General features: G+C 48.3%; 2 protein-coding genes across 2 annotated transcripts; one reads left to right on the top strand and one right to left on the bottom strand.

Moving 5' to 3' along the window:
* Positions 1-8: 8 nt before the first annotated feature.
* Positions 9-13,645, bottom strand: VFPPC_02332 (non-ribosomal peptide synthetase NPS4; the record flags this gene model as incomplete). The annotated part of the gene is made up of 4 exons (XM_018282000.1): positions 9-1,844; positions 1,898-10,417; positions 10,501-10,632; positions 10,685-13,645. The coding sequence occupies 4 exons, from the start codon at positions 13,643-13,645 to the stop codon at positions 9-11; spliced, it is 13,449 nt and encodes a 4,482-aa protein (XP_018146287.1).
* A 2,065-nt stretch (positions 13,646-15,710) lies between these two features.
* On the top strand, positions 15,711-17,493 carry VFPPC_13253 (penicillin-binding protein; the record flags this gene model as incomplete). Its single annotated transcript, XM_018291030.1, has 3 exons — positions 15,711-15,944; positions 16,013-16,998; positions 17,064-17,493. 3 exons carry the CDS (start codon positions 15,711-15,713, stop codon positions 17,491-17,493), a joined length of 1,650 nt encoding a protein of 549 aa, XP_018146286.1.
* Between the last annotated feature and the right edge of the window lie 3,591 nt (positions 17,494-21,084).

The following is a 21,084-nucleotide window of genomic DNA, read 5'->3' as shown; positions in this document are numbered from 1 at the left end:
AAACTGCCTCACTCTTCATAATCTGCCATGTTTGACCTACCAATCACATCCCCATTCACGATACCCAACCCCCCAATTGACCGTCTAATAAAGCCAATTCCCTCCAGATACCGCACATTACTCCTCATAGCGTCACACATATCCTGGGGTGTAACGTACCCATCCGGGCGAGAAGATTGCCCATCAGGCTGCGTCAAGAAGTGCTGAGCCGCCCAGAGAGGATGTCTCTCCCCAACACGATTCACTTGCTCGAGCGCCAGTTTAACCCACTCTGGAAAGGGGATAGTATCGTATTCAAGACAGAGTTCCTGGTGAATCAGGTCCCAAAACGTGGACATGTACATCCCCTCCAGCATGTCTACCGACGTGCATATCTCCGAAGAGAATACCTGATTGATTATTATGCCAGAAACATACTCCACGTCAGCAATGTGCAGCCATGCTTCTCCTTCGAGAGGACACTTGCCCATCGAAACGGCCGTAGCTGCTGCGCGCCACAGAAAGTCATCTATATTCGCAACTCCAGTTTGTGTCGGGCCAATAATAAGACCTGGCTTGACGACTGATATCCGGTTTTGGAGCGCGGGTAGTCGTGACGCGATCTCGAGGATTATTCGTTCCGCCATGATTTTCGTTTGTACGTAGCCGCATTTGGGGAGTAATTTGGCGAAGAGATCTTCGTTGTTGTACTGGTCTGTTTCTTTCATGCCGCCTGAGACGAAGACGAATTTGGTTGCTGTGGAGGAAGTGGCTAGTCGGAGGAGTTGGACTGTAGAATCGATGTTTGCGCGACGAAGTTTGTTGTAGTCTGCGTTCCAGTTCACGACTGCCCCATTGTGAATAATGGCGTGGATGTGTGTTGTTGATTTGCCCTGTAGGTGTCGTAGATTATCCTCTGAAAGACCAAGGTTCGGCTTGGCAAGATCGCCTTGCCAGATAGTTATTTTGTCGGTGTTGGCAGAATCCCACCAACCTGCAATTTGGGCTGTTCGTTTGACACGTTCAAGGCCGTGGGAGGTTGATTTGGCTCGTACTAATATGATGACTCTGCAGATGTTATCTGATGCAAGCAGTTGTCTGAGAATTTCGGTCCCCAGGTATCCTGTGCCGCCTGTGAGGAAGACTGTAGCGTTTTTAGGTAGCTTTGTGATCGGGCTGTCAACTACGTTCCTCAGATTCCAAGCCTGGTTGACGATGGAATCAAACTCCATTTCGAGGTTGAGAGTCGGCACCTTTCTTAATCCTTCGCCAACGGCAGTGCTCTCAATCAATTCTGCCATGGAAGCAACAGTGGTGTCCTTGCTATTTATGAGCCATAGTCCAAGTGTGACGCCGTATGCCTTCAGAATACGCTGAGCTAGAGTCACAATTCTGATGGAATCTCCACCAAGATGGTAAAAGTTATCCTCAGCTCCTATAGTAGACTCTGGTATTCCCAGTACCTCGGACCAATGATGCCGTATGCTCAGCTCTAGTTCTGTGCTACAAGGGCGAGACGCGCGGTACCCAGTGCTTGTAAATTGCAGTAGCTGCGCTGGTGTCATTTCTGCGGCAGTTTTGCGTAAGCTTGCCCTGTCTAACTTGCCTGACAGGGTCATCGGCATCTTTTGCATTGGGATGTAATATTTCGGGATCATTGCTGATGGTAAAGCAGCAGAAAGCTTGGGTGAAATGCTGGCAAGCTTGGCCCTATTAGCATCACGGGGTAAGCTGATGAAGGCAGTGAGAGCCTGGTTGTCATTCCATTGAACAAGGTCAACAACTACGGTATCAGCCTCAAGTAAGGCTACAGAGATATGGTGTTCAATCTCTGCTAGCTCTATGCGTTGTCCATGCAGTTTGACCTGAGTGTCCTTTCTTCCAATATATGCAAATGTGCCGTCGCATTCCGCTGTACCAAGTCTCCCGTGAGAAACCCTCTGGACGGAAACCCTTTCGGTAACCAATCAATGTTTTCAAGCCACTTGCCATTAGAAGTTGCGTCACTGTTGAGGTATCCCTTTGCCAGTAACGGGCCTTGAATGAGAAGTTCTCCAACACAACCAACTGGCACTAATTTGCGCTCATTTGACGGCTCGACCACCCAGAACGCGCTTGATATTGGTCTTCCGATGTTGGTTGGGGTTTCAGCTGTGACTATGCACGAATTCGAGGAGCATATGGACGACTCAGCCGGTCCGTAACCACTGTACAGCTGAATATCATGATCTCTCCATTGCTGTATTGTGGTTTCTGATACAGCTTCTCCTCCAAGGCACAGGGCCGTCAAACATGGTACGTCTTTTGGTGATAGCGTATTCGCAACAGTTGGTGTCAGAAATGCCCAATTGGCTTCTGATCGCATGATAGCACCGGCAAGATCATACATTCTATCATGATCAGAAGGAATGCAAAGGCATCCGCCTCGGATCAAAGTTGTAAATATGTCAAGGATGGCCACATCAAAGGCATATGATGAGAACTGGAACACTCTTGCCCCAGGTCCAATTGACATTTGAGCACCGTAACCATCTGCTGAAGAACAAATGTTTTCGTGGGTGAGCAGAATTCCCTTCGGCTTTCCGGTGCTCCCCGATGTGAAGAGAGTTACGCTGACGTTACTTGGCTGGATCTCAGGTGGCACAAACTGTTCAGCACCTGGTAAGCTAGACACAGCTTCGTCGTCAACGACAAAAGTTGGAATGCCCATATCTCCGAATGTCTGATGAAACTGTCGTGAGACCAAGGCAAATCGAGACCCGGTTTCCTGAATAATGACCGCACGACGGTGCCTTGGCGTCGCTGAATCAACCGGCACAATTGAGCCTCCGGCGTATTGTATTGCCAGCATCGCTACCACTGCCCATGATGATTTCTCAAAACACACTGCAACAGGCGAATTCGATCCAACACCTGACCTAACCAACTCTTGGGCGAGTCGGGATGCAAGAGCCCCAAGCTCCGCGTATGTAAGAGTCTGGTCCCAAGCCGAGATTGCTTCATCATTCGGTCGGTTTTGGATTTGCTCCAGTATTTGCCAATGGGTGCATGCATGTGTAGGTTCTCGAAGCGCACTGGCCCGAATAGCATGTTCCATCTCCCACGGTCCAACAAGCGATATCTCGGAAAGCGGTTGGTCCTTCTTATCGCACATTTGCTTTAAAACATGATCCAGCTGATTTGATACAGCCTCGAGCTGCTGTGCGGTTATAACTCTCCGGTCATACGTGAAGAAGAATTCCACTTCGTCTTCTGACAGAAAAGCCTGAATCACCAACGGGTAGTTGAAAAAATTGCTGTTCATATCTCCCACGGTTGACTCTGTCGATTGAGGTTGAAGTAACATTGGATCTCCTGGTCTCGTCGTAGAGCCCTCAAATCCGGGCTGAATGACGAGTAGATTTGAAAAGGTGCAGGCAGCCTGTGCCTCTGGGCTGACTTTGGCAATATTTTGCACACCAAACTGCTCATGTGGGACACAATTGGACGAGTCTTCTTGCAATGCCGAGAGAAGCTGCGACATAGTTTCCAACCTTTCGAGTCGAACTCTTACCGGGATTGTAGCCACCGTTGGGCCTGGCATGTTGTTCAATCCATAAACTGGCGCTTGCCTGCCAGAAACTGTAGTTCCAAAACACACATCATTTGAAGCGCAGTATCTCGAGAGGAGCAATGTCCAGGCGGCCTGAACATGTGTTGCTTTCGTTGCTGGAGACTCCAGAGCTTTCGGTAACAAGACCCTTTTGCTCAATGAGCCGGAACCACCAGCCATTCCCTTCTTCCGAGTACGTTTTGAATCAGGAAACGATGATGGTGTGGCGCCGTCAAGGTATGCTGTCCAATATGAGGCAGCATCCTGACTGTCCAGAGACAGATTGTATTTTATAAAATTTGCATAAGGCTGCAATTGCGTTCCGGTTTCACCGCTATATGCCCTCCGGAAGGCATTTGCCATGAGATTCATAGTCCATCCGTCGTAAATTGCATGGTGCATCACCAATACAAACACTTCATCCCCTTGAGCATCTCTGTCGAGGCCATAACGGCAGAGAGGCTGACCGTAGCCCATTCGAATATTTTCAACCTTCAGGTCCAACGGATTGAGTTCCCATGCGGTCCCCTTTTTGGTGATGACTTGTAGAGCACGACCAGAATCGAGGATTATTCTCGTGCGGAGATTTGTAAAGGTCGCAACTGTTTGGTTCCACGCAGCAATAAATCTTTCCGTATCAGTAGCTTTGTCCACCTTGAAGACGCTCTTGTTTACATACGACCCTGGCTGCGTAACAGTGAGAGCCATGAGTCCTGTTTGGAGCGCAGTGCAAGGATACAAATCCTCAACCTCGTCAAAGGATGAGAGACCGCAGCTGGTAACCACGTTAGATTCCAACTCAGCGGCCAAAGGGGATTCAATCAAGCTAAAGGGGGATGCCTCATAAGTGATCTCTTTGAGGTTTACTGCCGCTGCTCGTGCCATAGACGCCAGCTCTGGATTGCGAAATACCATAGGCACAGTCAAATTAATGCCTTGTCTCTGCGCCAGTGCAACCAATTCAATGGCATTTATTGAATCGCCTCCGATCTCGAGGAAGTTATCACTTTGAGATACGTCGTCATCGTCTAAGCCCAAAACTTGTGCCCACAAAGTGCTAAGGCTCGCCTCGGTCTCCATCAAACTCCTCTTGTCCCGAGCTGAGGGATACTTTTGCAGACTATCCTGAACCACAACACGGGATTGTCGTGTTTTGGCGCCCTCCATTTTACCCATAGCAATAATAGTTCCAGTCTCTGAGTAACGGACAAGCTGGCCGGTTCTGAAGGCTTTCCTGCCATCGCTCAACAACGAAGTCGCCCAGTCTGGATTGTCATCGAAGTTAAGTTCCGTACTGTCGGGGTATTTCACAGATACATTTGTACCAATGTAAAGCAGTTCTCCAATACATCCAATCGGCGCCAGGTTATGATGATTTCGAGGATCAACAATCGCCAAGCCCTGATCTGTATTTTGCCATCCAGCCTTTGTGTCAGCATCCCAGTGGCCGGAAACCGATACTTTTCCTAACGGCGTGCTGTCTTGGGATAGAAGTTGGCTGAAGACATGGCTGAAATGATTCGACAATGCTGTGACTTCAAATTTTGACAGTACATCTGTTTGAAACGTCAAATGAAGCTCAACTTCTTTTTCGTTCAAGATGCACTGCGCGGTAAGGGGAAAGTTGAAGTAACTATCTGCAGAGTCCAGGACGACTTGCTCACTAATTTCAGCAGCCTGCAGAATGCGTTTACCATCATGACCGGGCTCTTGGCTTCTCTGAACTGGCTGCACTACAAACAGGCTGTTGAATTCACATGCCATTTTAGCGGAATGACTGACTTTCGCAATATTTTGTAGACCAAGTTGCTCGTAGGCTACCATGTCAGACGACTGGTGTTGGATGTCCTGTAAGAATGATAAAGCAGACTGTTGCGAGTCAAGTTTAACGCGAACTGGTACCGTCGCAATCGTTAAACCTGTCATATTAGCGATTCCCGGTACGGAAGCCAGTCGTCCTGACACTGTTGCGCCGAAACAAATGTCGTCGGTCATCCCGTATTGTGCCATGACAATCGCCCAAGCAGCACGTAAGATGGAAGCTTTTGTTATGGAAGTCTCCCTTGAATTGCCAAATGCTACCTTTTTCTTTACCATGGAAGTGCAGCCTGAGACGATTTCCTGATTTGATCGCGGTGGAAATCGAGCTCCTTCTGCCCCTTCAAGCTGCCTTTTCCAGTATTCCTGTGCGTCCGTGACATCAACAGACAATGTATAATTGATAAAATTGGAGTAGGGCTGCAAATGGGGAACGTCCTTGCGATAGTACATCCTGTGTAAAGTGTCCATGATAATGTTCACGGTCCAACCATCAAAAACCGCATGATGAATAGAAATCGCAAAATAAAACACGCTATCGCTCCGGACAAGCGAGTAACGACAAAGAGGAGCTCCGTACCGCATCTTGGTGTTGGATAGCGAATCCATAGCGTCAGTGGCCGTCTTGAGGTTCATGAACTCCCAATCTTGCGTCGTCTTCAGGAGAACCTGCCACGACTTGCTCTTCACCCAAACGATTCTAGTCCGAAGGTTACAGCACAACTGAACGGTCTGATCCCATGCCCATTTGAATAGCTCGATATCGACATGACGAGGAATTTCGTACAACTGTTTGCCGACATATGACCCAGGATGTTTCTCTGCCAGTGCCATGAGACCTTCTTGTAGAGGGGTGCAAGGGAAGACGTCTTCAATTTCGTCTGTCGATGGTAATCCACACTGTTGTTCTATCTCTGTCATAATATTCTCCGATTCAGGCTTACCGACTAAGCCGAATGGTTTATAAATCTTGACATTTTCGCTGCTTACGCCCTGGCTGTTCTTAATAGCAATGGCCGCTAGTGACTCCAACTGCGGTGCCTCAAAAACGTTGGCAACGGTGATATTTATTCCCTGCTCCTTTGAGATTGTCGCCAGTTCTATTGCACTTATCGAATCACCACCAATTTGCAGGAAGCTGTCGTGTTTGCCAATTTCTTCTTGTCTGATCTTTAACACTTGAGCCCACAGCACTTGAAGCTTCATCTCCATGTCCGTAGAAGGTGGGACTTTTGACTTGCTCGCCAAATTGAAGGCCGCAATTTGTTTTGAATCCAAGCACGTAGCAATTCCCTGCAAAGTCTTCCTATCCAATTTTAATGATGAAAAGAACGGGAAAATGCGGAGAGGTATGAATATAGACGGAATCATATAAGCCGGCAAGGTCTCCTTCATGGAACTAATTGCTTTGAGGAGAACTTTTTTAATTGCATCATCCAACGGAATTATGTCAGGGTGATTCGTCTTTTCCAATGTGTCGCGCTGCAATTCTGTTGTTTCGAGGTCAAAGCATACAAATCCCACCAACGCCTCGCGAGTATTGAGCCGCACAAGTTCAACAGCGACGTGTTTGACTCCAGAGATTGTTCCTTTCATCGTGGCTTCGATCTCCCCGATTTCGATTCTCTTGCCTCGAATCTTGACTTGGGTGTCCTTTCTTCCCAGGTACAGAATATTGCCATCAGGTAGATATTTGACCAAATCACCCGTTTTGTAGAACCTTCGAGTGTCTCCGCACAATTCTGGTCCTAAGAAATCAACACCTTCCAAGAATACTTGCTTGGTTATTTCCTTATTATTGAAGTATCCTTGCGCAACGTTGTGTCCGTGGATGATTAATTCGCCAACACACCCAACCGCCGTGAGTCGGTTGTGGTCATCAGGATTTACCAGATAGCAGTCATTTGCGAAAGGTTTCCCAATGACGTTAGGGGAGCGATTTGAAGATACCACATCATAAGCCACACAGCTAATGGTGGTCTCCGTAGGACCGTACCCATTAATGAGCTTGACTTCATTGCACCACATTTCCTGTACATCTTTCGCCAGAGCCTCGCCGCCAACAAGCAAGGTCTTCAAATGTGGAACGCTTTGCGGGCGAATGGTTCTTGCAAACGACGGTGCAAAGCAGGCGAAGTCAACTCGGGCTCTTGTCATGAAGTCTGACGGGGTATACAGTCTCTCTTCTTCTGTCGGAATACAAACGGTCCCCCCTTCGGTCAATGTGCAGAAGATGTTCATAACGTTAACATCAAAGTTGTAGTGAGAGAATTCGAATAGTCGTGTACGGTTGGAAATTCCGTATCTGATTGAGTGGGCTTTTATACTGCAAGACAGTGCCCTGTGATGAACGACGATACCTTTCGGTTTGCCCGTTGTCCCAGATGTGAAGAAGATGTAAGCTGGATCAGACGGTGATAGATCATGGCGGACAATCGTTTCCTGCTCAGGAACTTGGCGTAAAAATTCTCCAGATATTACAACTATCCTGTTTGCTAGACCCTTGCATGATATCTCTTGTAACGGTGAGACAACAATAATCGCTGCGTCCACTTGTTCTACCAAACCTTTGCGCCGACCGATGGGACTTGCAGCGTCCAAGGGAACATAGACTCCGCCAACTTTGAGAATCCCCAGAATCGCAATGACTGCCCAAATGGACTTTTCAAAGCAAATTGGAATAATGCTTCCCCGTCGGACACCTATTTGAGCGAGGTAGAAGGCAAACTTTGTAGCTTGGCGATCTAGTTCGGAGTAAGATAAACAGCTGTTCGTTGAATAAATCGCCTCCTTGTATGGAGTTTGTTCAACTCTCATAGATATCAAATCAAGAACGCAGGCTTCATCATTTCTCAACTGAAGCTCATTGTTCCATTTCTGAATCTGGCGCAGGTCCCACGATCCAGCCACAGAAACCGAGGCGAGCCGCTGGTCTTGTTGATGAACCAGTTGCAAGGCGACATGTCCAATTTGATGCGAAAGTGCCACAACCTCTTCTGCGGTCAGTATCGCACTATCGTAACTAATCGCGAGCTCGACGGTGTCGGATCCCGTCAAGCCAACCTGCACCACAAGGGGATATTTTGCAAACATATTAGCAGCTTCGTCCACTACCGTGCCCAGTGGTAGCAGAGCAGGTCTGTCGCTCGTCGATCCAGACTTATTATGCGGCTGAATAACTAAAAGACTTGTGAAGTTGCATGTCTCGCGAATGTCTTCACTCAACCGTGAAATGTTTCGCATTCCGAACTGCTCGTACACGACCATCTCTGAGGCTTGATTCTGAACGGCTAATAAGAACGAAGACACGGTTAACTCTTTATCAAGCTTTATCCTCACGGGCACTGTTGCTATAGTTGGCCCGGCCATTAGTTCTATCCCAGGAGCCGAGGCTTGTCTGCCGGATACCGTCGCTCCAAAGCAAATGTCAGCTGTGTCACAGTACTCTGCGAGAACGATGGCCCAAGCAGCCCGAAGGACCGTCGCTGTCGTAAATTGGGAACCTTTCAGTAGTGACATCGAGAAGTAACTTTTTGAATGGTCCATGGCAGGCATTTTCCGTTCGGCCACCTTGCCAGAAGTCGGAGGTTCCGGGAAATTTGCTCCTTTTGCGCCAGCTAGTTGTTCTAGCCAGTATGCTTGAGCAGAGCTCCTGTCCGTAGCATGTATGCGTTCGACAAATGATGAATATGGATGCAGTATAAGCGGAGGGCCTCCATCATACGCTTGTTGTAATACATCCAGCACAATTCTTATAGCCCATCCATCGTAAATGGCATGCTGTAAACAAAGTGCGAAATACGCTGCCCCTCCGTCTCCCTCAATCAATTCGTAGTAGCATAGCCTGCTTCCGTAACCTATTTCAACGTTCTTCAGAGCTGTTGATGGATCGCCAGATATTGCTGTGTGCTGCCACGATATGTCATCTTTGACGATGACTTGGAAAGTCTTTCCATCATGCGATACTATGCGGGTTCTTAAATTGGCACATTGTATTACGGTTTTGTCCCATGCAAGACGAAACTTGGCAATTGAAACATGCTCCGGAAGTCGAATTACTCGTCTTGTTAGATATGAGCCAGGATCCTTGATGGATAGTCCCATCAACCCTTCCTGGAGTGGTGTGCACGGAAAAGCATCCTCAATTTCTTGACTATGTTGCAAATCACACTTTTCGCGCACCGTCGTTAGAAAGGTGTTTAACATTTTTGTCGGAATCATACTGAATTGCTTTGTTGTTATTGTCGTCGTGGAGCAATCTGTTCGTACGGCCGCCAGTGCCATCTCGGAAAGTCGTGGCATCTCGAATATACGTGCAGCCGAAAGCTTGATTCCTTGTTCTCGAGCAAGTGAGGTCAGTGAAATAGCTGAAATGGAGTCTCCTCCGATTTTCATGAAGCTGTCCCTTCGACCAATGTCATCCGCTTTAATTTGTAGAACATCTGCCCACAAATCACGAAGTTGGTGCTCCATATCAGTTATCGGTGGTGCCTTTTCGCTCTCCTCTGCAGTAAACTCTCCAAGCTTCTCAGGTGGAAGTCTTTGTGCGTAAGCTCTCAGCTTCTTTCTATCTAGCTTCAAAGATGTTGTGAATGGCATGAATTTGATAGGTAAAATGAATGAGGGAGTCATGTAGGTTGGAAGCAGGTCGCCCAGCTTCTCTGCGAGACCTGCTGGCATGGTGTCTTCGGCGGTCAAGACATCAACAGAACCATCCAACGCAGTCGCGTGCTCTGAGGTGTCTACATTAATCTGTGGCTTCGAACAAATAAATGCAACGAGGTGATCCCGTTCTCGTAGATGGACGAGATCCACAGCAACATGCGTAAACTCGGACTGGACTGATTTGATCACCGACTCGATTTCGTGAAGTTCGATTCGCCTGCCCCTTAACTTGACTTGTGTGTCTCTTCTTCCAATAAGCTCGATGTCACCATTTGGTGCATATCTCGCGAGGTCGCCAGTTTTTAAGAACCTCCAGTGTTTTCCACCCGTAGAAATGTTCGTTGGAAGCCATTGGAACGATTGCTTGAATACGCTATCAGTCAATAGTTTATCGTTCACATACCCTCGTGCAAGACAAGGACCGTGCAGAACAAGCTCGCCCTCACATCCAATTGGTGCCAGTCGATCATTATTATGATGATCCACGATCCAACAGTTGCTGTTAAAACTGCGGCCAATGTTTCGTGGGGATTCATCTCCAGATCCAAATTCGTGAATGGTGTTCCAAATGCAAGATTCTGTGAGGCCATACGTATTTATCAACCTTACATGTTTGTTCCACCTTCGTACCAGGTCTGGCGTGGCGGCCTCGCCTCCAAGAACGACTACCTTCAGACTGGGCACCTTCTCGGGATTCAAAGTCTGCAAGAAAGATGGACTTAGAAAAGCAGTGTTGACACAAGCTTCCTCGATGTATGAATCCGTGTTGTATAGTCGCTCCTCTGAGTTGGGAATGCAGAGAGTGCCGCCAGCTACCAGGGTTCCAAAAATGTCAATTAAGGCTACATCAAATGTAAATGCCGCAAATTGGATCGTTCTGGTGTGCTTCCCAAATCCAAAACTAAGTATCTGTTGCAATATACTCTTTGTGGCTGCTCCGTGTTCTACCAACACGCCTTTCGGTGTACCGGTAGACCCAGATGTAAACAGGACGTATATGGGGTTGTTTGAGGTTAGGTTGGTGGCGTAGTTGCTGGATTTAGGGGATGAAATAGGCGTATCAAAGTTCTCATGAATCTGTAAAACATTCTTCGCCATGTCCTTGTTAGCAGCATAGTCTAACGGTGACACAATCAAATGCTGGGCGTTGACTTGGTCGATCAGTCCTTGTCTCCTAGCTTTGGGATGCGATGGATCCAAAGGGAGAAAAGCACCACCAGCTTTCAAGATACCCAACATGGCAACCACAGCCCAGATAGACTTTTCGAGACATATTGGGACTATCATGCCTTGCTTGACCCCATTCAGCTGTAAGAGCTTGGCAAATTTCGTGGATTGAACTTCCAATTGGTGATAGGTCAGGGATCCTGCGGATGTGTAGATTGCCTCGCAATCCGGTTGCTTTAAAGCTCGGTCCGATATAAATTCGTGTACAAAACCTGGGTAACCATCAAGTAGTTTTACTTGTTTAGTGCCATTCCACCTTATGGCTTGTTGGAGATCCCAATCCCCGGCCACGGATACAGAGCCAACCGTATCTGAGGCAGTTGACCGTGCCAGTTGTTGAAGAACGCAGTCAAACTGATGGCACAACGCCTGGATTTGGAATTCTTGTAACAGCCCCGAGTCGTAGGTCATTATCAGCTCGATGTCGTTGCTTCTGGATATTTGCGCCTGCACCAACAACGGATAGTTGAAGAAACTCTGCATTGCCTCCTCAGCCAGGTTGCCAAACGCAAGAATTTGTCCGTCATTTGCATTTCGAGGAGTTAAGTCGATAGCCGGCTGAATCAAGAACAAGCTAGAAAAGTCGCAGGCGTCCTTAGCGTCAGGGTTTAGTTTGGCAATATTTTGTAGTCCAAAGTGTTCGTGTTTAACCATCTCAACTGCTTGGTTCTGTACAGTCAAAAGAATCTGTGATATCGGTTGGGGCGGTTCAATGCGAATTCTCACAGGTACTGTCGCAATTACCGGCCCAAGCATTCTATCCAGGCTGGCAACGGGGGCTTGACGACCGGATACCGTAGTTCCAAAGCAGATATCGTTGGTGTCACAATATCTGCTCAGTAAAATTGCCCAGGTTGTCCGTAGGACCGTGGCCATTGTCATCGATTCTTGTTTCATGCCTGGCAGAGATATTTCATGCTTGTAATGGCCGGCTATTCCTTCCTTATGACGGTCCGAGGAGGCATTTGGTGGAAATGTTGCTCTTTTGGCACCAGATAATTGACTCCTCCAGTATTCGATGGAAGACGTAATTTTGCTAGATTTGATGTATCTGATATACCCAGAGTACGGTGCTGGTGTGATTGGAGGAGCTTCCAAATGATAGTATTGCTGATATAGCAGCTCGAGAATCGCGCGAACTGTCCATCCGTCGAAAATGGAGTGATGCATTACCCATATGAAGTGAAACCTACCACTAGTAGGATCTCTAGAGATGCTGTAGCGGTTGAGCCTCGTTCCATATGCCACATGAAGGTCCTGTCCGGTGCTCGATTGTGGGGAAAGAGAGAGATCATCCCAAGATATGTCGTTTTCCCAGACAATCTGGACAGCTCCCACTCTGCACATTATAATCCTCGTGCGAAGATTTGAACACTGGCTAATGGTTCTTTCCCAAGCCGCCTTGAATCGATTGACGTTTATATCCGGGGGTAGCGGCTGCGACCGGCGCGTGATGTATGAGCCAGGCTGCCTAATAGCCAAGCCCATGAGACCTTCTTGTAGTGGGCTGCAAGGGTAGGCGTCTTCTATGGTTTCGTCTCTAAGCATTTCGCATTGTTCGTAGGCCGTCTCCAAAACTCCAGGAAGTTCAATTGGTGATAACAGAGAAAACGGCTCCGGGGTCCCAACTACTTCCTGCTCTATCAAGCACGCCGCTGCTGCCATGGTGCGAAGTCGTGGATGCTGGATTATTGTCGGAACATCGATGCCGATGTTACATTCTCGGGCTGTTGTTGCAAGTTCTATTGCTGTTATTGAATCACCGCCATGCCTCATAAAGGTATCATGGCTTTGAATTGACTCAGCTCTGACTCTTAGTACATGGCACCACAACAACTTCATAGCTTCTTCCATTGGGATGGTATGGGAGTCTTCTGAATCGAAATTTTCCCCAGCAAACTCCTTTCTCTTCAAAGCATGTCGAATATTTTGCTTCAGAGCCGCCAACGTATCACCATCGGGGCATCCGGTCATTATTCTTCCAAGTGATTCCTCGTCGATTGACTTGGTTGATATCGAAGACACGTTTGCAACAACAGCCCATTTTTTAGGCACTGGCAAACTTTTTTTACCGGTAGATTTTCGACCTTTCATCAATGCCTTTCGTGCTGTGTACACTGCCGTTTCCCGATTATCTGAGACTGAATCGGTGAGAGATATGAAGGCAACCCATATTGTGTCAGTGCCCGAATGGTCTAGCCGCACAATCTTTGCATCTTTGATGAGTGCTTGTTGAAGAATTATCCGTTCCGATTCGAGTCGCCATTCCTCCAAGCTTGCATTCAAATTACCCGATAAGTCATCAGCTTTGTTTCGCCAGTGATCGAAGCCGGTGCGCTCCTCTTCAATCTTCCCAGGCGCCATGGCCACTGTGATTGTCAGAGCCCTAAGTGTGACTGAATCTACAAAAGACTAACGGTGCCCATTATATCGAGGGGTGCAAACGGACTAATATAGAGCATCGGACAACCTCGACTGTTGAATCAGCATCCCGGCGAGTGACAGCCACGCCCTCGTGCCAATGCTAGCCGAGACAAGATCATTATCCTCAGGTCGCATGGAAAATCGATATTGCAAGGAGCCATGAGTACCTAGTCCCACGCTATATGATCCCAGTGGTCCATAGGTCGTTCGCACGATGAGTCTCGAGTAAGCTTACACACCATGGCCACCAGGTTGGCGGAGACAACGCAGGAAGTAGTTACATTGCCCATGTTGCGAAAATCAGGGCTCCTATCAACCATAGAAGCAAAGGGAGACGGCCAATCTTGCCAGGGATGTGCACCATGTTGATGATTTGCATTCCTGTCATGAAGCCACAACTGTGGGCTTACTTTTGGTGAGCCAGACAAAAACAATATTGTGAGACTATGCCATTACTCCAAATGAGCTTGTATGCACTCACAACCACTTTTGTCTATAGTGCTCTAGCTCTTGAGACTGCAGTGTAAAACAGTCCTCGCAACGTATTTGATCGGGCGATCTGACATTGTGGTCGCTTCAAGACTCCTTTTCGAGCCTGCACAACAGTCGAGTTAGTTTCGGCCACAACGGGCGTTTGCATACAAATTTCAACTAACCTTGTCAACTTTTGTGGAAACGTCCTAGTCTAATACTTGTGTATGAAGAGGCAAATCAATACCTTACCACGAAAGGCAGGCGAACGTGGAAAAGCTGACAGGCGCACAGCCGTCTCCACCCAAATAATGGGATTCCAAGTTGAACAAGGAGTGGCAACAGCATGAGATCCAATATCAAATAGCCTGCAACTTGGTCTGACCTCGAAGTTGCGAAATACATCTGTTGCGTAGTGTAAGTGTTGCCATTCGCCAGCTGTGTTCCATCATTGGAGAAGTTTTGCTTTCATTAAATACCGCCCGTAGAATGTAATGGCGCTATGTTGGCATGATACTATCCATAAGATGCTGTAAGAGTCAGAAGTGACGGCAATCTCGTGCCGACATGACCGAAAGCATCGCAAGGTAAGCAGGGCCGTCTGACCAATGTGGCTCCGCCTGTCAGAGTCGCAGGATGCAGATGCTGGAAGCGTATTGCTTCCACTTTACCTTGACTGGAGGCATATGTCGGATATTTACGCAATTGATGGCAGGGGTACATGCTGTACTTGTTTGTGATGTTCATGACGGACGAGACCAATCTGAACACCATCATCCAGAGGATGTCAAGTCAGTCGGGCCACGGGCAAAGGCTGCAGGCCCCATGTGGTATTAGAAGTTATTTTCGCTCTGGTGATGTTTCTGCCCGTCATATCTGCTGGACAAGATGTGGTGTGCCTCTGGAGAGGGAGGTTGGAGATGGGTCTCTCTCTGCCATCCCAACCCGGTGCGAAGCGGATGCTGGCGCTCGTGGATAATTTCAGTCTGTATTCAAGATCTAGAAGGACCATCGTGCAGCTATTAGCAGTGCCATTGATTTCTTAGTCATTGACGAAAGGCGTTGAAAGTAGAGTTGTTTTGTTGCGACGAAAAAACATGTCCTACAATCTGGAGCCCAGGATTGTGTGGAGGAAGTCGAGAATCGAGATAATCAGCCGCACCTTCCTTCCCACATCCCGATTCCCAACCAACGTCTTCTTCTGCGGGGTGTCACGTTTCACAGGTACGACATCTACGACATTGAAATTGGCGCACGGGATCGTAGTCGACGGCTTTCAGCTGCAGATCTCTTCCTTTGTATTCTACCTTATTCAACGAAAATACGCAGAGACGAAATTGACAGGAAGCTGTACCCGCCACCACCCGTCCAACAGCTCTTGATACGCGGCCCATGACGCAAAGTCTTGGTTCAACTAGGGATAAGCCGAACACAGTTCAAGCAACAAGAGGGGCTTAAGGTGCAAGACGGCAACTTCGATTGTTCACACAGCGCTTTGTCCTTTCCTTCAACTTTGTTCTCCTACTCGCCTACAATGGCACGGATTAGGCGTCTCGGCTTACCAGCAGCAGCGCTATTGCTGGCGATACAATGCCCAATTTCAATTGCTTCACGATTTCAGCAACCAATTGTTGGTGCTGGTGCTGCTGCCAGGGATCATTCAACGCCCGGTAACCCATTTACAGATGAATTTGGGGAATACATCACCGATCTGCTGGAAGAGTGGAAGGTACCAGGAGTGTCAATCGCCGTTATCGATGGCCAAGAGGTACATGCAATGGTGTGTTGATGGCCGCCAACTGCTTCAACGTTATTTGAATGCCAACTTTTTTTCAGGGCTACGGATTCGCAATTCTTCCGGATACGCCAGCAACTCCGGAGACACTATGGCATGGAGGCTCAACAACCAAAGCGTTTGTCGATGCCACGCTGGCTCATTTGATCTCAAACGGATCCTACCATGTTCTCGAAGGCGGCTGGTCCACGCCAATTTCTTCCATCATCCGCGATGACTTTGTGCTTCAAGATGAGTGGTCTACCAACCACATAACGTTGGAAGACGCCGCTAGTCATCGCACAGGCATGCCTCGTCACGACCTGTCATGGGCTCGTCTTAGAGATGGAAAACGTGTGTCGAACCAGGACATTGTTCGAAATCTTCGAAATTTACCCCCTACTGCTCCGCCTCGTGTGATTTGGCAGTACTGCAACCTCATGTACATTACCCTTGCGCATGTGATTGAGACCGTCACTGGCGAGGGACTGAAAGACGCTTTACGAGACGTCATTTGGGGGCCGCTGGGCATGACATCTACGTACCTAGACCGACAAGAGGCGGAAGATAGAGGCGAGCCGCTCGCGCATGGCTATGTGTGGGATCCAAAGACTAAGGAATACAGCCCCGTCTCTGACACCGTTCGAGAATCCAGTGGCGCGGGCGGAATCGTCTCCAACGTATTGGATTATTCAAAATGGCTAAAGTGTCTCTTGTATCAAACCGGGCCTTTTTCCAACAGCACTCATGCCGAGATTCGAAAACCGCGGATGGTAGAAGAGACCGAACCATCGAGGGGCAATGATGTAGAGTTATATGGTCTGGGTTGGGGACGTACTGTCCTACACGGCCAGGTCGTGTACTCGCACAATGGAGGAACTGGGGCCTTCGGGACCGACGTTTACTGGCTTCCAGATTTGCAATATGCCGTGGCGATGTTCGGTAATACCGCCGGCTCTTCGAACTCGGTCGAGGCTCTTGTCATACGAAAGTTGATCGAGGATAAACTCAAGATTCCTGCGGACCAGCGCGTCGATCTTTCAAGCGGGTATGTTGGCGGCCTAACTCTGAGGAGAGGGATCCAATCTGCAGGGCAAACTAACAAAGTTGTAGACTGAAGAAGCAAGTGGAAGACCATCGATACAAGCTCGACCACGCCGCAGAAATTTTGTACCCCAACCTACCGTCGCCAACTCTCCCGCCAAGCAAAAAGCCTAGTAGCCTTGTCGGGACCTATGTCGACGCAGGATACGGCACACTCCAGATCAAGGAAGCAGTCGACCCAGAAGACGCCAGCTCCACAGTCCTCGTCGGCGATCGCGGAGACATGATTATGCCTTTCGACTTTGTGCTGCGACACGTCTCGGGCGATTACTGGATCATGTATCTCGGCAGTTCGAAAGCGCCTCGAGAACTGGGAGACGCGGTGGCAGCCAAATTCAGTTTTGGGGCCGATGGACAGGCGTCAGGACTAGAGGTGACTTGGGACCAAGCCAGGCCAGGCTTGAAGGAGGTCAAGGTTCTATTTAACAAGATGGAATAGCGGACATCTTATCTCCTTGTTTATAGCCATGCTTCAACGCATCAGGCCAGGCCAACGAACCTTTGTGACGTGGCACATCCAGAGCGCATAACCCGGCACCACCAGCATCCTCACTATCCATCTATTCCATCTATCCATCTCCATAAGGCCAATCTATCGCGATCCTTAATCTCACCAGCCAAATTCACCCACATCACCATCATCAACATCTCAACCCGACATGAAAGGAAGAAACCCCAAATCCCCTCATTCCCAATCTCCAACCCTCCTCACCAATAGCAACCCCCAAAAACCATTTTCCAAAACGAGCCCATTTCACACATTCCACCACCCATGATTGGCAGCCACCAAAAATTCCCCCATTGGTTCACGATGCTCACCACAACCTCGAGTCCTACCCTGAACTCCCTCCCATTTCCCCAACTCAAAACCTGCTTTCAAGCCATCACCACTAACCCCGAACGGAGCACACATCCCACTTCGTCCTACGGTTCTGTCCGTACCCGTCCTGGCGCCCACACTACACGATCACCAGACACACCTGTGGATCCCGCTGCAACACCTACCCGACCATTCACGGGAACAGGCGCCAACCGGCATATCGTGCTTATGCAGGGAAATATTATTGCTTGTGATGGTGTTTATTCATGAAGATGTGTCTTCGGTAGACGTGGGTGTGGTGGCGACTGTATTGATATCAATACGGGGCGAAGATTGAATGCCGGAACGGACGGGTGCGTCAGCTCAAGGCGCAGCATGTCAAGTGGTGTATGTGTTGCGTAGAACCGGATTTTGAGTTGGTGTTTATACATGGGATGAATGTTGCTCTTGCTGGTGCCTTGTATTCGGGGTTAAGTGCCGTGTTGACAATCGTGAGATGACTCTTGTACGAGGCTGACTGCGCCGAGCGCATTCTATGGGTGTTGATGGTTAAGATGGTTGGGGAGATCCGATGTGATTTCTTTCCTTGATTTACGGTCCTAGTTTGTGTTCTCGCAGCTTTTGTCAATAATACGAGCTATATCTTGCGGCCATCCTGTCCAGATGACCGTAACTATGAGAAATCAAATGGGCAGCGAGTACAATTTCGAGCGAGTCCAGGAGGTACATCCAAGCTTCGTAGATTATTCCAGTACTGTCTCCTGTGGCAAGTTAAACTGGATGTGGCATGGTGTTTCTTCAGATCAAAGTAGTCAGCAGGAGAAGCTCTAGCTCCTAAATATTCTCGTCAGTTAAAGACTTTGTAACAAATTGACAACCCCATCATGCACGCATCCACATGTATTACTAGTTCCTCAGATACCAACATTCTTGGCAACGGGGACAGACTCCTCCAAAGTAAGTGCACGGTGCCAAGATCCAGTTGAATCTACCTCATGTGAGCTAAACAACCCAAATCGAGACCTTCCGCTTCAAGTCTAAGTCATGGGACAAGGGACAAGAACGTCATGGCCGTAGAGACAATGTGTAAGTTCAGGCTACAGAACTAAATGGGATGTTTAACAAGGCTTGCTCTTTGCAATATAACATGAAACCAGGCAATGAGAACGCAATAACTACATGTAGAGGACTAGATGCTAGTATTATGAAAAACACTGCGCTGAACACTACGAGAATGTATCACACCTCTTATTGTACAACGGTTGAGTATGTTGACATACACTTTAGAAGAGGGTAGCAAATTCGACTGGATGAGGCTATCACTCGTCCCCGATGCACCACTTCGTACTGATCAGGTGGTTCACAGAGTTCATTTGGCACGAAGCTGCTTTGCTGTTTGCATTGGTCCTGTGGTTGCCTAGTTGATGAATGCTGTGCGCCATCGAGCAAAGAATGAGAAATGTTCCAAGCTGCCTCTAGCTATGCTTCTTGGGTACTTCCACTTTGCTGAATTGTATTCATGATGTCGTTTTGAAATACTTCTCTAATTACCTGCTTGCAGTCAAACTGTCGTGTTCCATTCGACTAATCCAACCCCCCATATAAGAATGCCAAGCATAACCTAGACCCAAGATTCAAGCACCACCACGACAAAGAGCATCAGATGCTATTCACCATCACACGACATACTAACAAAAACCAAGAAGCAGCCTAGACATCAGCAAGGCACAAACTAAAAGCAGGCAACGATCAACATCCACTACAACGGTCAAATCCTCGTGTAAAGAAGTCACGTTAACTAAGAACAGCTAGTGATCCACAAAGCCAATATTGAAGTGGATGACTAGCGTGCGCCGAGAACCTGGAGGCGATTTAATCCCAAGTAGAGTTATGAATCAAGATAATCCACTTCACAAGCAGCTGGGCTCTCCTGAAAAGCCAAAATTGTAAGCCAAGTGATATTTCGAGGTAGTTAGTCTGTCAAATTGGATGACGGCTACATATCGATTACCGGCGCAACGTCGATCTCCCAGATGAAGTTGCCACCGGGCAACATCATTGGCAGTTCGTTACGCCACCGTTAGTGCCATCTCTACATGAGGAGCATCTCCTCCGACGAGAAGGGTAGCGGGCGCACCACAGCCATCAGTAGTTAGGGTGCTAGGGGCTTTTCAACAAACTGCACGGAGTACTGAGTACCGAGGACAGAACACGGGTGTGTGGACGTGTACAAAGAAACATTGGTGATGTGATCTTGTCCCATGAACCAACTGTCGACAATCTCGCGTGGTAGTGGAGCTGTGACGTTCTGCGACGACAATGCCAGCAGCCAGGTTGTCAGGTAATAAATAATCTGGCTCTGGAAGCTGACTCGGTAGTTTTACTCGCCGTTGGACTCACTCAGCTGCTGGTGTTGATGACATGCAGCCAGGCCAGAACACCAACAACCCTGACGTATGCTGGAGACTCGGGTATTTCTTCTCCGGCCAGGTCCTTGTTGTAGTCGAGGACACGGCAACCGTGAAATGTGCCTATTTTGACAGCTTGACAAGCTAACTCACAAACTACTCCGTGCTCTGTGCTCTGTAGTATGTACCCCGTACACACCATCAAGTAAGTTCTGGCTTGTGACAACGGACCACCCCGGGCTGTTGGACAAGGATCTTGAGCTCTCCAAATGTGACGAATCACAAATGCACCGTTTCTGGTGCGTAACCACCCGCGCCAAATGACGCCTCCAGGACAATGGGCAAATGGACATGATAGGCACCATGTTCGTCGTGAGAGCAGAGCCGATCAGCGTTGAGTTGGGCTTGTGTAGATTTCATGTCGACGGCTGGTGTTTATGGAGACAGAGGTCACGGCCATAGATTGTAAGGACTTGCAGCAGCAGATATTGGCTGCTAACGAGAGGCCTTGACCACGGAGTTTGCCATATCCATGTAATCTGTCTTCTGGTCAGTGCTTTGTACCATGGCTGGTTCGAGAATGCCAAAGCAGTACATTGCAAAGGGCAGAGATTGGCGTGGGCAGATTATCAAAGTCTGGCTGAGCATGTTCACCCAGCTAATTCGACTTTCCAGCTCAAGGACTCCAGTCTGCCATGGATGGACCCATGCCAGGAACTGACCATGTGAAGCTGGTGCCCATGGCTGAACTGGGCCGTTCTCAAGAATAGAACCAATTCAACTGTCATATTTTTCCAGCCAC

Source organism: Pochonia chlamydosporia, chromosome 2 (assembly GCF_001653235.2).
Source record: "Pochonia chlamydosporia 170 chromosome 2, whole genome shotgun sequence".
Taxonomy (NCBI): domain Eukaryota; kingdom Fungi; phylum Ascomycota; class Sordariomycetes; order Hypocreales; family Clavicipitaceae; genus Pochonia; species Pochonia chlamydosporia.
Note: the sequence above shows the minus strand (reverse complement) of the source record. Positions and strands in the feature narration are given on the sequence as shown.